Source organism: Hydractinia symbiolongicarpus, chromosome 3 (genome assembly GCF_029227915.1).
Source record: "Hydractinia symbiolongicarpus strain clone_291-10 chromosome 3, HSymV2.1, whole genome shotgun sequence".
Classification (NCBI taxonomy): domain Eukaryota; kingdom Metazoa; phylum Cnidaria; class Hydrozoa; order Anthoathecata; family Hydractiniidae; genus Hydractinia; species Hydractinia symbiolongicarpus.
In genome coordinates this window covers 15,497,560-15,515,407 of record NC_079877.1, presented here as the reverse complement: position 1 = coordinate 15,515,407, position 17,848 = coordinate 15,497,560, and the positions used below count along the sequence as shown (strand labels likewise).

Below are 17,848 nucleotides of genomic sequence, written 5' to 3'. Positions count from 1 at the left end.
TGTTAAGAAGGGATAAATAGCCCGCAAGGAATTCTGTGCTGTGAATTTTTTGAGTGACTTTTGCTAACCTTTATCTGGTATTATAAATAGAAAAATATTTTTGGAAAAAAATCAGCCGTGATGACGGGGCAAAGACATTTCTACTTGCAATTTTATACTTTCATTTGAAATAGATATAATGTACAGTCGGCGCTCGTTAACTCGACAACACGTTATCTCGATCCTTCCGTAACCAATTTTCATCGGTCCCTTCGGCATTTCATCCTCCCGCAGGCTAAGACGTCCAATATCTCCACTACCCGTCATCTCGATCTTTCCTTATCTCGAACTATTTTTACGGGCTATTGAGTTCATTTTATCAGGCTATCTCGACTTTTTCTGTAATTTTTGAATTTCATCACACAAAAAAAATCGATGAGGAAAACAACCATCGAATTTCTCAAACTTTATCAAAATCAAGATTTCTAATGTTTACAATTTTTTCCTCTTGTACACATCATGTCTGGGATAAAGCATAAGCTCGAGGTAAAAACTTTGGTTGAAAAATGCAAAGCTCTAAAGAAATTGGAAAGGGAAGGTGTGACACATAAAGATTTGGCTCCTAAGTTCGTGGTACCGAGAAACACCATATCTACATGGGTAAAATATAAGGACAAGTGTTTTGCTGCTTTCGAGAAATGTTCTAGTAAACGACGAAAAATAAGAGCAGGCGCCAACAAAGATCTGGATGTCGTAATTTTTAAATGGTTTATTTCCAAAAGAAGCCAAATTGTTCCGATTGATGGGAGTATGATAAAAGAAAAAGCATTGAGCTATGCAAAAGAACTTGCTGTTTCTGCTGACTTTCGTGCATTAGATGAATGTCTTCATCCCATTCTAAAGCCATTGAATTGTTTTTAATTTTTTTTAGCGGCAACTGCAACGACATGCGCACTTTATTACAACGTTAAGAATCCTCTGTAAATAAGGACATATTATCTGTTAAAAAGCAAAGTAGCATTTTTTTCAAAGAATTAAATACATATAGGATGAGAATAGTAATAATTGATTCTTCTAATTAATAGTCCATTCTTGACCAGGTTTAAAAAATTAAATAATTTTTCTAATGTGTGCATGATTTTGACAAACTTTTCTTATTTCGTACGTTTTCACGATTTTCACGATAGACGCTACTTATCGCGATTATCCACTATCTCGATGTTTTGATATTTCGGTCTTTCTCACCAGTCCAGTGAAACGTCGAGATAACGAGCGTCGACTCTATATATACAACGTTTTCTCAAACTTTTATGTATAATTTGAATATTTGGGAATGTATAAAGTATTTTATTTATTATTTAGTGTGAAGAAAAGGTAGTATGTCTTCAGCTTGAACTTTTGGAAATAGTACAGCATTTGAAGTATCACGCCTTACTGAGAAGTGATGATTTATTGCAATTTCCATGGACGAACCGTACCACTGACCAAGGTTTACGCTCTTAGTCGTTCTCAATGAAACAGGTAGAGGTCATAATGCTTCTCTCGGCCTTTACTGCGTTAACCCTATTCCTGCTGGAACTTTTGCGGGGCTCCTCAATGCTGTGGGGGTGGGCGGCTGATTCGACCCCTCTGTCTAACTTATACAATTGTTGTCCGTTGGACTTAAAACTTATCACAAGTGTTGTCCAATAATTAGAAAAACAATTGCTTAAAAAAAATGGATTACGACAACATTTTTCCTGATGACGTCATCAAATTCTGTGACAGTGAAAACCAGAACTAACTATTAATTTTGTTAACGATTGTATAATTGCGATGAATTTAGTAGCAATAATAATAGAAACACATCTATAAAACTATCTAACTATCTTCGAAAGTCTTCTAAATTTAAAAAAAGTTAGCTATATATAAAAAGTATGAATTTCATCCTACTTTAGAATGACCAATACAAGGGAGAACTCATCTTAGTTAAAAGACCTCATTTTCGTGTTTATCATCTCATGTCTCGTTTTTATACGAAGGTTTGGATACAGAAATGAAGTTAAGGGTTATAACAGGTTTTGTAACTTTAAGAACTCCCATATAAGTATTCTACCTGTGGTATATTAGAAAAGCTAAATTTCAGGAATGCCTATTGCAATCAAAATAAATGTCTTTTAATGCAATGTAAGCATTACCTTTTACGCACGTAAATAAATTGGAAAAAAAGACTTTTTAACAAAATGTTTGGTGAATAGAATATCAAAAGGTTAAAGATTATTTCCCGGTAAACCAGGCTAAAAGTCATGAAAGAATCAATACCAATTAAAGCAGACGAATTTTACATTATCGTCTAATAGAGAATTATTAAATTGTCTAATTCGGAACTTAATACCCTTAGATGGTGTTAAAAATACATATTTACAGGCCAAGTTTATAGGATGAAGAACTTGTGCAGATGATATCCAATAATCGGTTGTTTTCAGTCCCTGATATTGGAGTATGTGTCCTTTTTATGCAACTCAATTTCAGCATACTGCTTTGAATGATCAGCTGTCGTTGTCAAATCTGCATATATACTGGGTTTCACAGCTTTGATATTGATATCTGCATAATGAGATGTCGTTGCCCCTGTTACCTCATAATCGTCACTTCCATTTTCATTGCTTTGTGGCCGTCTCTTCCGGTTTATGCTGACAGTAATATAACCTAGATAAAGAAAAAATCATTTAATATTGAAACATTAAAAGACTTTCCTGTCACAAGAGAATTCAAATTTTCCTTATTTTATTTCGTAATTATTACTTCGATAACGTTTAGACGAAGTTCAAAAGGCCAGGAAGACAAGAAATAAAAATGCTTGTTAACTTTTCACAGTGAGAAAAGCAAATACCATGAAGTAGTCGTTATCCATTACAGATGATTTACAAACGATTTTCACTGGCTGTAGGAAAAGTGTTGGATTTCTGAAAAATCACCTTAAATTGACAATCATCCTAAGCTTGACACAATTAGTTGTCACCTTTGTTTATGAGAGAAATTGTCAATAATATTATTAAAATACTGCACTTGTACTGAAATCCAACATTACTGCGCAATATTTACCCTTTTTTATTAACCTTTCTCGGTGACTTTTTTTGGAAAAAATGTTTTTGTCTAAGTCCAACGCCCATTACTGCTCAAATATAGTCAGGAGGTCTTCGCGAAACTTTTAATTACATTTTGTTCCTTTCCTGTGCTAGTTGAGATCCCACTTTCCTCCCTCCTTTGTACAGTAATTTTTCATAAAACTTAAAACAAGCATGATTGGTATTTGATACGCCATAGTTTAATTAGACTGTACGAATGAAGGAACTGGCGTGATGAATTAAGCTGTTATTATTTATTCTCCTGATATAAAGATTTTAATTTATTTATTTACTTTCCTCCATTTTGCAGATAATTTTATTTGTCCAATCCCGTTGTTCTCTGTCAGCAGAAGAAATGGTTGTGTCTATATTTTCTATGAGTCATTTGACAGTCGAAACTTTAATGTATATTTCGAAATATTACATTTTATACCCTCATCAATATTCAGATCCTAGGTCCTGATATAAATATTTTAAGAAAATGTTTATAAACGATACATTTCCCACTTTTTAGAGAACGTTTACGTTGTTTTTTTTTAAGGATAATTCTACCATCACAATGTGTTAAAAAAATCATATGAAAATTAAGTCTGAAAGTACCCTAGATTTTTTTAGTAATTAGTTGTCTGTCATGTAATAAATAAAAGTAATAAAATTATTTATATATTATATAAAAACGAGTTAAAAAAATTTTTTTTGTGTTTACGTTGTTGCCCTTTTTAAACAAGCGACCACAAATAAAGTCATCAACATGAAAAGGACATACTTACCTTTATGTTTAGAAATTATAAAAATAATTGTAACTAAAATTAATGTGATGACGGCCGCAATGATAACGTTAATTGTAGATTGACAGTCACCTAAAAGAAAAAAAAATAATGAAAACCGAGAAATAATTATCTGTGTTAATAAATCTTAGAAATTTCAGCTAGTATGGGTACTACTCTTTACTTATATAACGTTCTTAATATGGCTATTTTATAAATCTTTCCATTCTTATCAACTTTATTGTTAAGCATTTGTTTTTCCTTAGGGATCACAATCCAATCATCAAGCTGTATTAATAAATTAAAGTTTACTTAAAGAAAGAAGACCACCATTTTATTTAACTAAATTGTCGCATGTATTGTACTTTCTTTTAATATACCTAATTTACTAAACTTCAATATTTTCAAATCTACCTTAATTCGGAGATTTCGAAAATTTCTATAATGACCTTAGTTAATTTATAACCAGTCCCTTTACCAAGATGTCATTGCTACACGCATTGACAAACAAGCGTCTAATAAGAAGAAAAAATTTACAATTTAACTTACATGTTCTCGGTAAACTTTTTCCTGCATTGGTCGTCGCAATATTTGTCGTCGAGGTGAAATATGGTGACGAGGTCGTGGTGCTAATCCTACTGGCAAGTTTCCAACCATTCTTTCCCTTGTATGATGCCCAAATAATAACAGTGTCAACATCTGAAGAATTGCATAGTGTAAAATATCTGTTAGAAGAGTTATAAATAGTCTCTCTACCAGTAAACTGCAAATGATAGCTGACATTACATTTCCCAGTGTCTTCCGCATCCCAAGTGACACGAACACAACTTGCATTGTGTCTATACAACGATACCATCGAGACCATTGAAGGTACAACTATGAAATACAAAATTGGCAGAAGTTCCTAAAGTTTAAAAAACTTAGCAGCATAAATAAAATTCGTGCTCACATTCAACATTAAGTTCTGCATTTCTTTTAATACTTCCCACTGTGTTATTAGCGACGAATATGAGGGTTCGTCCACAATCATTGCGAGTGATTGGTCGTGTTCTAAATGTATATTTGTGCTGCCTGATTGCAGTATTGATGTAAGATGAATTGTATGATCTACTGAAGTTGTCGTCTCCCACTTTCCATTTAACTTCAGGTTTAGGATGTCCACATATAACTTGAACAAGGCTCAAAGTGCGATTTTCATTTACCGTGTATCTTGATTCTAAGTTTCTGTCACACAAGCTTGGACTACCTATAAACAATTAATAAGAAGAGTTGTAAAAATTGTAAGATAAAAAATAAGACAGTTGTTGCCTATATTGTTTTGTATACTAAAGTTTGGTACATTCTATCAAACTCTACGGTTTACAGGCTAAAATTCATTTATAAGCCAAATCATAAATAATTCTCATGCACCACATTACAGGCGGGTTTCCAGTAAACCCAAATATTTTTAAATATTTCTCAAACTTTTTTCAGCCATTTCCCTACAAACATTTTGTATAGTGACGCTGCCTTTAAAACTTTTCAAGGAATTTCCCCAAGAAACTGAAATCCGCGAACTTATTCTACAATTGGATCTGTTCTAAAACTACAGACGAATGCGTAGACGAGTACAGACGAGTAACAGACGAATACAGACGAATCACAGACCAGTACAGACGAATCACAAACGAGTACAGACGAATCACAGACGAGTACAGACGAATCACAGACCTGTACAGACGAATCACAAGCGACTAGTGTAGAGTCATGGGTATACCAACAGTACCTTAATTATTATTTAGGTTTTAACAGTAACGTTGAATTGCGTAAAATGTATGCAAGTCTTGAAATGACGAACCATGGAATAATATACAAGTCTCAAAGGTGAACTATCTTTTTCTTTTTCTAATAAACTCGCCTCATTATTCAACGCCCTCTCTAAAATCATAAACCATTCGAAGCGTTGTTTTGGACAAAATGGATATAAAATTTTTGATCGTCAATTATACTCACATACTGAAACATTTGATAACAACAATAAGAGTATAACATTGTAAATGCTGATGATATTTAGTAAAGAAGCGCCCCTTTTTCTTTTTTAAATAAACACCTCTCTCATTAAACGCCCCTTTCTATTTAACAATATTTTAAAAACAAAAAAATATGAAACACTGCATTCCATTAAAAGCACCCTCCAAACTCGTGCCCAGTTTTTTGTCTTTCTACACCTTCTGGGGCTTAAAAGTAAGATTTTGTGCTTAAACGAAAGTTTTCTTAATGGAATAAGTATAGAATAAAAGTAAGTAGCTTAAAAACAACAAAACACAGGAACACAATCTTCATCAAAAAAAGAAAACAGAAGTTTCAGCTAAAAAGCGTTTTGTACCACACTGAGTTTTCAAACAAATTTAACAACAACACCTGAGCATTGCAATCGTTGACCAAATTCCATATTACCAGCCAGCTGTTTCGATAAGGTTTGAAACACGTACACTACCGGGTTTCCGAAGTATAGCCTGTTTTTTATAGCTATATGTTGCACATGTAATTGGTAATACGTTGCGGTGAAGTCATTAGTGAATATAACAGGTCCAGAAGGAGATACCCCTGTTATTCGTCTAACCAGGTGTTTCACAATCACGTTGTCTGGAAATGTGCGGCATTCAACCTTAATTTATTATGGCACCCGTAGCATACCGACATGTTTTCAGGTAGCAGAACAATTTCATAGAAAAAGGTGACATTTTACTTTACCAATTGTTGATGCGTGAACAGTTTTTCATGATTTGAGACAAGGCAGCATTACTGCTGCTGTGAGAACGCAAATACTGAAGGGTTGTTGGAGAAAGACTGGAGAGTAATACATTTAACTGGTTGTTTTGAAGAGTTGTTAACTTTATTTGTTTATTGTGAACTTAGATGCGGTTTAGTGGTGCGCCTTGTGGTGTAGGAGTTATGGGGTTATTGCTGACAGCGGCGTTTGTGGAATACTATTAGATGTGTGAATCTAAGAATCGCTTTTGTTGATCATCTTGACTACTTTCTTGCGTGTTATTCTTTGCATGGTGTTTTTTTTATCTGATCTTTCTTTTGGCCGGTTTGTGATGTTGTCAAATCCGTTTCGAGTGCAACAGTTAAACTACTTCGTGCTTTACTTTGCATGATTTTCTTTTTAACCTGCACGAAACACATGTTCAGATTCACAGCTGCAGTTTTTGTATTTTTGCATATTAAGAACCATGTATGAGTTTTTCATTTGTATTCCAATAAATCACGATTTCTCGAAGATGGTGATATGATGTGTGGAGTTTAGAAGTTGAATATTTTACGTTTCGCATTCTTGGATCAGCTAATGCAGCCGTAATTATTCCTTTTACATCAGACAGGATGTCCACAGCTTGCTGGAAAATTTTCTTTAAAGTGTCCTTGGGCTTGTCTGTTATAATATCGAGTTCTTCTGCAGATATTGGAATCTTCGGTTTTTTATTGTTATGTGTACAATTAGATAACACAGAATCTGTCGCCAATTCCTGTTCATTAACTTCCTTATCTTTTTTCTGTGATGGTGAATCAGTCGCATTGCCTGATAATTCAATCAGATCAGGAATTGTAGGGATATACAGCAAGAATAAACGTATATGTTCCATTTTTTGGTCTTATAGCTCCATTCTCCATCAAATGTAAGGGCAAACTTCCGGTATGGTGGTGTCAAAATGAACGGTCCTTTATCATACAAAGCTTTAACAAGAGCTTTATATAGAGAATTTACGACAAATATCAATTGGGACAATAAATAATGTCAACATATTTTCAACATACCACGAAACTTCACTGCCTTTGCACATTTTTTTATTTGGTGTTTCATCAAACTTTTTCGGACTAAAATCTTTGGGTTTCCATATTTCATCCATGTATGTAATTATAATTAAAATTGAAACCTGCAATATTTAAGTAGCCAAAAACATTTATGAAATCTGTGTAAATCGAAGTAAAATTGTAAAACTTTAAACACGCGCTCACATGACGCTCACACGCGCTCACATGACGCTCATACGTGCTCACAGAACTGTTTCTTATTTTATATCTATGAAACAAATCGAATCATACATCGAACGAAAAGGTGAATCGAATGTTCTTTCTGCACTTTTTACTTTTCCTGTTTTTAACAATAATGTAGCATCCTAACATTTATGAGAAATTCGGGAAAACTACATTATTTTAAAATTTTAAAGAATCAGTGGGAAACTCACTTTTCTTTATATGAAGTTTCATTTTTAAAGACAGAAAAATATATCGACTCGTCTGAGATTTGTTACTTGTCTGTGATTTGTCTGTGATTATCTGTACTTGTTTGTAACTTGTCTGTACTCGTCTGTGATTCGTCTATACTCGTCTGTACTCGTCTACGCATTTGTCTGTAGTTTGTTCATCTAAATCCCTCAACATTCATTTGCGAATAATCACTTATTGGTGATGCATTTCCATCTTTTAACGGTTGCTCGTGTTAAATAGTGTCTGCTGTTGCTGCATCAAATATGCAATAAAATCTTCGTTTGTTTACAATGTTTTCAGCCATTTTTCTCTTCTTCCTGCTTCTCAATAAATGGTCATTTCTTCGTCAAAGTGTTAACATATCATTGGTATAAATCAATCTCATTGGATATATTTCAATCGATGGACGAAAAAGTAAAAAGCATTCCTACTTTTGAATTCGATCGTATTTGACCGCCAGGTTAACGTCCGTCGACGAAGATTTTGCAATGTTTTATTTTTAGTAACATCGATTCGATCGATTCGATCTCATTCGTTAGAGTAATAACCCGCCCTAACGTAACGCAACTCAAAAAGCAGAACTTGCAATAAAGAAATTATTTTTTTTACATATCCTCTTAAATATCTTCCAAAACCACATTATTCTTTTTCATCAAACCATTCAACAAAAAGCCGTCACTTCTTCAACACCAATGATGTACCGCCTGATAGATCTTCGTTAGTCAATCAACATCCATATAAAGATCAGACTAAAGCACTTCAATTGTTTTAATCAGGATAAATCTCAAACGAACCGTTCAGAACTAAAGGGTCCGTTACACGTAGCGAAGTTTGCAATAGCAAATAACATACAAGTACTTCTGCAAGTACTTGTACAAGCAGTTGTGCTAGTTTTTATACTTGCACAAGTTTTGTAGATTTTAAATAATAAAAAAAAAAATGTGAGTTTTTGCGCGCTCATTGTGAAAATGGTTTGCAAACAAGAAGACGTTGTTTTAATTCTGGCGCTATCGCTGGCAGTAAAAGTAAAGACAAGTCAGTGCAAAAGAAGAAGGCAACGCAAACGTTTTTGGGTGCGACCATGGTTATTAGACAGACAAACGAAAGGGGCTTGCAATAGCATCCTTAGTGAATTAAGATTACAAGACACTGAACATTTCCGTTATTAGCTTCGAATGAATACGGAAACATTTGTTGTAAGTAATTTTTTTTGTTGATCAAAGATTTTGTAGGACAGTGGTAGCGCATCTCACATAATAAGTCTCTTTCCTTTTAGGAACTACTGTAGAAAGTACGCCCATACATCACCAAACAAACTACCTCTTGTCGGAAACCGATATCAGCAGAGGAGAAACTGTCAGTAACATTGCGATTTCTGGCTACTGGAGAGTCATATCAAAGTCTGATGTACCAATTTCGCATGTCGGATAAAACCATTTCCCTTTTCGTACCTATAGTTGCCAGGGCGATTTATCGAGTTCTTAAGAAAGATTATTTCTTTCCACTCTTTCTTTCCACTCTTCCTCCGCAAACGGAGGAAGAGTGGAAAGCGCTTTCAGACTAAAATAAACTTGAAGTGGCAGTTTCCCAATTGCATAGGAGCTCTCGATGGAAAACATATTCCTATTAAGTTACTGCCGAACACTGGATCTACATTTTACAGCTATAAAGGATTCTATAGTATATTGGCACTTGTCGATAGTGAATACAAATTTATCTACGTAGACGCTGGATGCCAAGGCCGTATTAGCGATTGTGGAGTTTTAAGAAATACAGAGTTATATCATTTATTGAGCAATGATAGGTTAGCCCTTCCACCTCCGAAGCAACTTCCACTGAGTGAAGATCCAGCGTGGGATCAGCTTGATTTTCCAGAAATACCTTACGTTATCGTTGGGGATGACGCATTCGCATTATCAAAAAATTTAATGAAGCCTTTTTCCAAAAACACGCTTTGTGATGCCGAGCGAATTTTCAATTACCGGCTTTCAAGGTTTCGAAGAATAAGTAAAAACGCTTTTGGTATTTTATCCGCTAGATTTAGAATCATCAACAGCACAATTAAAACAGCACGAGTAAAACCACGAGCCTCGTTATGGCCATCGTAGCGCTACACAATATGCTGATGACGAAGTCTAAAGACTCGTACGCACCAGTTTGTCTTGTCGACCAAGAAGATTTACTGACGAATCGAATCGTTCCTGGTCAATGGAGGGGAATGGCTGATGTCTCAAATGACTTACAAACTTGCGCACAGAGAAAAGCTAGTTCAAATGCAAAAGAAATACGTGATGTCTTTAAAGATTATTTCATGGGCTCAGGTCAAGTATCTTGGCAATGGAATATGCTTGTATAATTGTCTTAAATCTTTACAGAAAACACTACGGGTAGCTAGCTACACAAGTTTGTATAAATACAACAAAACAGTTTTTTATATAAAGTCTATACCATAAGTGAAAGTTAATTGTTGTTGTAACTACTGTTGTAAACCTGTGAACCGTAGTAGTTGAAACGCGATGGAAGTGAGATATCGGAATCTCCTGAGTTACTAGGTGATAATTCTGGGCTGATAGCATTTGTTGTTCTCCCAGTTTAAATTCTCTCAGGACCGCGGAAAGTACCAGTTTGGTGGCCTCCATTGTAGTTGAAGGGTGACGAAGTTGAAGGAACGGTCGTCAGTTGTCCATTCTGAAACCTTGCGTCAAACAGAAGCTGTTGTATTTGTAGTTTACACTTTTCTCGGGTGTACATATTTTCTATATCAAGCAAATTCTTCGAAATCATTCTACCAAACAATTGTTCTTGGGTTTGGTTTTCATTAGGACTCAGGTTTAGGTTTGCTACTGCGGAAGACGTCTGACGAGGCTCATCCAATCGCTCTAACGCTTTTAACATAACTCTGTCCGCAACAGATGCATCTTGATCTTTTTTGACATTAGATGACTTTTTTCGTTTATGGATGAGCGCCGGCGTAGGAGTTTCATCATCACCATTCGGATCTTCGTCCACATTAATGTTGGATTCTGTGGCGCGAGGAGTAATATAATCAGATAAGAAGCTATCCATCTCCCCATAAAAAGGCCATTGGGGAGTGAAAACCTCATCCGAACCTGCTCCACTTTTCTTTGAAGCTCGGACTTTCTGTTTTAATTGACCGTAATACGATCTCAAACCGACCATTTTCTTTTGTATGTCTTTGACTGGCATTGCCAATTCGTTTGAAATCAACTCCAGCGCTATATTCCTTCTTCTTGCATTATGATACTCTGCGTGGTTTGAGTTAAAAAGGCACTCGTGTAGTTGCCACTCTGCAATTAGTTGTCCCACCATATTATCTGTCCAACTATCAACTTTCTTTTTTTTATTTATCGCCTCCATCTTCAACGAAATATTTTCATACACGCCACAAAACTATTCACACCACACTTTAATTTTTTTATTTTCATCAATTCGATATCCTATTGGCTCATTTATAATAAAAACAACAATGAAAACAAACGCTAAAAATTATTGATCGGTTAACATTCCGAACTTGATCGCAACCTATTGTTTATTTGCTATAGCAAACGTCGATTATTTTAAATCATTTTAAAAAAATCAGAACTTCCACAAGTTCTTGTACAAGCCCATGCGCAATGCATAATACCAGCTGTTACACATAATACTGTATTGCACAAGTACTTGCAAAGTACTTGTATGTTATTTGCTATTGCAAATTTTGCTACGTGTAACGGACTCTTAAAAGATGTCGAAAACAATGTCTTTAATAATCCAAAAAATCTCCATAAATTTTGTAATCAGCCGATTTATAAACTTATTGACGATCTTATTGAAGGACAAGAAACCATTATAGAAGACAAAAGTGGGATAACTACAGCTAGAGTACTTCGATGGAAGTATGAATCAAGTAATCCACCAGTTATTGATCTATTTAGGTTTGATGGCTTGCCTAATAAATGGCCAAGAGTTTGTTGAAAATTTTAAATCTAGAGTACACTTGAAGTTTTCCATTGACGGTAACACAAGGATGGAGAGGTTGATTAGTGCATTAGACGAAAAAGACGTTGTTATCGATTGGTGCAAGTGGCATATTTTACGCATCTGCATTAAAAACATTTAAACGTGACTGCGGCAATCCTGTTGTTGTATCTTACTTTAAATTAAAAAAGGTTCTTGATCTTCCTCAAATACCTCGCGACAAGACATCTCTCCGTCGGTATCCGCAGCTTCTTAATTTTAATAATACTTGGCTAATCTATATAGGCTACAAATTTGCTATTAATTCAACTGAGAATCTAGCAGTGGCTGTAGCTAGATTACCTTACCACTTCGGCAATCAGTTCTACAAGTTTTCGAAAGACAAGATTACGGGTGAGAAAATTAGTAATTTTTTTTTGAGATTGAGAAATGGTTGAGTTTTCAGTTGTTAGAGCAATTCAATCCATTAGCAAATTTATTCGCAGATCAGAAACAGGATAGGATTAAAAATGGAAAAGAGTCGAAGAGAGATGAAAAAAGAGTGAGAACATTTGCAACAGGTGCAGGTAGTGAACGCAGTACGAAGTGTTGGTTTTGTTCAGAAAATCATTTTGTTTTTAAGTGCAGATAATTCAAACTAAAACCGGAGGCAGATCAGTAGGAAGTATGTTTTAGAAAAAGGAATTTCTTTCAACTATCTTTTACTTCTCACAAAATAAAAGAATGTAAATCTAAGAAAAGTTGTCGAAAAGATAAATGTGGAAAACGTCACCACACCCTGCTGCATTTAGGACCGGCACAACAAAATGAAAATGAAGTTTTAAAGAATGAAAACAACTGACACCTATCTTCATGTTATCCCGGTTACCGTATCGTATAATAACAAGTCAGTAACAATCAACGCTATCATAGATAGTGGATCAGATAGCACCTTAATTTGCGAAGAAACAGCGCAGAAACTCGGACTAGGCGGGAAGGAGCAACCGTTGAGAGTATCCACAATCCTATCGAATTTAGAGACGTTGAAATCAAAAATCATATCATTTAATGTTCGCCCTACCAATTTTAAAGAAAAAATCAAAATCGAAGAAGCATGGGTTGTACCAGATTTGAAAGAAAAATATGCTTATTTGAAAGACATCGATATACCAACCAAAAACGACGACAGAGTAGCAGTACTTATTAGAATCGATACACAATCACTTCATATTTAACATGATTATCGAGTAGGAAAACACAACGAACCAGTAGCTGTTAAGACGCAACTTGGTTGGATCGTATTTGGTGGGAAGATTTGAAACATATTTACCAATATTATTCGATTAGAAACTGATGGGGATGATCTCAATCATGCAGTAAAAAGATTTTGGGAAATCGATTCATATGGAGCAAAGCGTCCACTCCATCCAGACCTACTAACGAAAGACGAAAAACAGGCGTTATACATACTTAAATCGACCACCAAAATGAAAGACGGTCATTTTGAAGTAGGTTTATTGTGGAAAGATGAGAAAACAAAATTAACTTACTAAAGGGAATTAGCAGCCCAACGTCTGAAATCTAACAAAAAAAATTGAGCAAGTAACCAAGTTTAGCAGAAAATTACAGGTCAAGGAATATGCGAGAAAACTTTTAGACTTTGAGAAGAACCAAACATCCGATATCACCATCACCATTGTCAGTAGCACAGTACAACCTAGTATCTGTATTACTCACATTCGTACCAATCGTTATGTAGTTATGGCTGACATTGAAAAAATGTTTCACCGGGTCAAAGTATCAAGAACGGAACAAAACGCTCTTCATTTCGTTTGGAGAGAAAAAAACAGCGACAATATTGATGATTTTGCCATGCAAGTATTTGGTAAAGTAGACTCACCTTGTTGCGCAAATTACGTTCTTCGACAAACTAGCATCAATCACGATCGCAAAATAGTAGACACTATCACGAAAAAGTTTTTCATGGATGATTATCTGGATTCCATAAAAACAGTAAACGAAGCCGTGTCAATTGCAAAAACAGAACCAATGAAAAGTTGTGGCTTTCGTTTAACAAAATGGTATCAAATTCTTGTGAAATTCTTAAATGTTTTCCAAATACAGAAACCGTAATCAATGTCAACATAGATTTACACAAATTACCGAGTGTAAGAGTACTTGGTATGTTATGGAATCCGAACACTGACTTTTTCACATTTAAAGTTCTCAACAAGCCATCACCTGAAACAATAAGAGGTATATTAAGTTTAACAAGTTCAATATTTGACCCACTTGGCATCTTAACACCATTCATTTTAGAAGGAAAACCTTTCATCCAATCTTTGTGGAAATCCAAAATAGACTGGGATGAAGAAATACCAACCGTACTAAAAACAAAGTGGTTGAGCTGGAGAAGTAAACTGGAGAAACTAACATCGATTAACATTCCTCGATGGCTCAAACTACAATCCGATAATCAGTTAATTCAACTACAAATTTTTTCCGACGCTTTAATCAATACATATGGTGCTGTAGCATATGTACGTATTCAGGAAACGCATACCGTCAATGTAACATTTGTGAAGGGAAAATCCAAAGTCACCCCGTTGAATCCGAAATCTCTCCCAATACCAAAATTGGAATTACAAGCTGCTGTCTTGGCTACAAGAATGAGAGAATCAATAGTGAGTAGTCTTTCCATGGACCTCAGTACCAAATTTTGGACAGATTCGCAAATAGTTATGAAATATATCTTGAATGAAAACCGAAAATTTTCAGTCAACCAGTAATGCAATACCAGAGAAAACATCCTTTATGAAAGGGGAAAATTATTTCGATTGGCAAAAACTCTGCCGCCACACTGCGTGGATTATCAAATTAAACCGAAATTGGTTGTTTTTAAAGAGGGGGGATCTGAACTTTGAGAATTTGATTACCTGACCGCTGATGAAATTGAAGCAACAAAGATACAGTTGTGTAACATCTCACAACAAGAATCCTACCCATCAGAATTCGGAAACCTACAATCACACAAGGAAATACCAAAAAGATCACCACTTGTAGCTTTGAGACCAATGATGCAAAACAATTTGACTTGTGTTGGAAGAAGAATTGGTGTAATCGATATTCCAAATTAGTCCAAACACCAAGTCATAATCTCGCTGAAACACCACATTGCACGACTCATAACTTAACACGTTCATCATAAAAACTTCCATGTTAGACAAAATGCCACACTAGCACTATGAATACAAAATAATATAATTTTGACTGTAAAATCATTTGTGAAGAATTTGATAAATGCATGTACATACTACAAATCAAAGAAAGTCAAACCAAAGTCACCACTTATGGGAGATCTACCAATCGATCGTCTAGCTGTAGGTGAACAACCATTTAATCGATCAGGAGTAGATTATTTTGTCTGATGATTGTTAAGAGAAATAAGAGGACAAGAACTTCGTCTGAAACCGTGGAAAGGTATGGAGCATTGTTTACCTGCATGAAGTCACGTGCGTTTATATCGAGCTAGCAGGAGATTTATCAACAGATAGTTTTATTCTTGCGCTTCGACGTTTCGTCGGCGCAGATCGTGAACTGAGGGAGCTGGTAACGAATTTGAATAGGAAAAAACTTCGAAAAGAATTAACCAAGAGTAGTATCGAATAGAAATTCAATCCACCATTTTCACCATGGATGAATAGAACGATGGAATCTATGGTATTAAATCACTAAACGAGCGTTTGAAGCGATAGTTCGATATCGCGTTTTTAATGAAGAAGAGTAAATTCTTAACTGAGTAGAAGCAACCATCAACAATAGCCGACCATTGACATCTATCAGCAGTGACGCAGATGACTACCACGCACTAACGCTAAATCATTTTCTCATTACACCTGTAGATTCTATATTTACAAACTCGACGATCGTAGATGGAGAGCCGTACAGGCTGCTTCAAATTGTTTTGAACTAGATGGAGAAAGGAATACCTGTCTTCTTTGACAGCATGTGCTAAATGAAATACAAATGACGGCCAAATTAAAGAAGGAGACCTCGTGATAGTTAGAGACCAGAACGTCTTCAAAAATAAATAGCCGCTAGGACGTATTGCGAATATCGTTCCTGGCAACGATGGCATTAACAGGATTGCAGAATTATATATATATATATATATATATATATATATATATATATATATATATATATATATATATATATATATATATATATATATATATATATATATATATATATATATATATATATATATATATATATATATATATATATATATATATATATATATATATATATATATATATATATATATATATATATATATATATATATATATATATATATATATATATATATATATATATCAGGTTTAAGGAAAATCAGCACAAATAAAATCTTGTAAAGTGGCATGCAATGTTTGTTACAAAGGATGCAATGTGCCATCTTAAACTAATTTGTTTTTTGTCTGGCCTACGTTTAAAATGCTTAGTCAATCAAAAAAATTATCAAAAAGAAAGAAACACAGTAAAAAAACTTTCAGTTTTTATTACATTTGTCTTTAACTTGCGTTAGTCTGGATGGGAGTGTCAGTTCAAAGTTTATAATTATTTCAAAGTATGACACAAACGAATATTTAGTCTACAGAAATTAAAACAAACAAACAAAAGAAAAGAAGAAAACCAAAACTCTTACCATTAACAGTAACCTGAATGTCGGATGATTTGATATCAGATTTATCACCATTGATAAAAACTACAAAAAGTTGAAATGTTACACTATCAGGGATAGTTACATTCTTTAACATCAACTTGTATGTCGAGCAAACAAATGTAGCAGACAATCTACCAACACCAAATAAAGTGTCTCCATAAACTGACACAAGTGGACTGCGACCAATTAATATTTCAGAAGTGGTGTTGGGCAACACATATACCTGCAAACTAGTGACACGTTCACCACTTGCGGGACTTACTGTCCAACTTATATCTAACATTTTACCACGTATTACTGTTACATTTGTTGCTTCAGGTTCAACTGTTCCTCCAAAACCTACAATTAGTTTATAAAATAAAAGAAACTGCATTAATAATTCGTTTTACCGTTAGAAACTAGTGATAAAAATAATCGGAAATTGCAAACACTGTCGTGTCACTATGACTTAGCTACGAATATATTTATATAATTCAAAAAGATTTCCAACTGCGCAAGTGTTAGTATTACATCAATATTGTTTGAAAAAGCAAACTTGTATTCAATCGCCTTTTGAGGCACAAAAGACTCCCGCTATACATTCCGATCTACTTACAGTTGATCTATTAGTTTGTTTTACGCTTGTAGTTATTAGGGGGGAGAATTAGATATCAGGCTCTATAAATTCAATCCAATATGAAATATTTGAATATTGGATTGAATGGCAAATATTGGTATTCAGGTCACACGGCTGATCTCTGGCGTCATTTTATTACAAATGGCATTTTCAGTCATTTTAAAAGAATGAGTGTATGGCTTTTAGAACTTCAATGTTTTTCTTATGTGCGTTCAAATGCGTATTGATTCTGCGATTTCTAATATCACTTTAGAGATATCAAAGCAATATATTAACAATATTAGCAGAGATGATAATAACTCTTATAAAAATATAAAGGATATAACGTCTGGAAAATTTCAAAGTGTTTGATATCATTTAAAAAATCCGGTCTGTAACTTACACATATTCTGGTCTTCAAAACATTAAAAATATCAAAAATGCACTCTTAGTAAGTCTGAATA

At 34.4% G+C, this 17,848-nt stretch overlaps 1 protein-coding gene across 2 annotated transcripts in view; it reads right to left on the bottom strand.

Annotated features, from left to right (window-relative positions):
- Window positions 1-1,235: 1,235 nt before the first annotated feature.
- Window positions 1,236-17,848, bottom strand: part of LOC130635939 (uncharacterized) — a 35,235-nt gene continuing 18,622 nt past the window's right edge. For both annotated transcript variants that reach the window (XM_057445471.1, XM_057445472.1), the window contains exons 2-6: window positions 16,772-17,128; window positions 4,803-5,099; window positions 4,403-4,729; window positions 3,857-3,946; window positions 1,236-2,667 (exon numbers count right to left, since the gene is read on the bottom strand). In XM_057445471.1, the coding sequence (XP_057301454.1) occupies window positions 2,441-2,667; window positions 3,857-3,946; window positions 4,403-4,729; window positions 4,803-5,099; window positions 16,772-17,128 (1,298 nt within the window). In that variant the 3' untranslated portion in view covers window positions 1,236-2,440. The remainder of the gene's footprint in view (window positions 2,668-3,856; window positions 3,947-4,402; window positions 4,730-4,802; window positions 5,100-16,771; window positions 17,129-17,848) is intronic.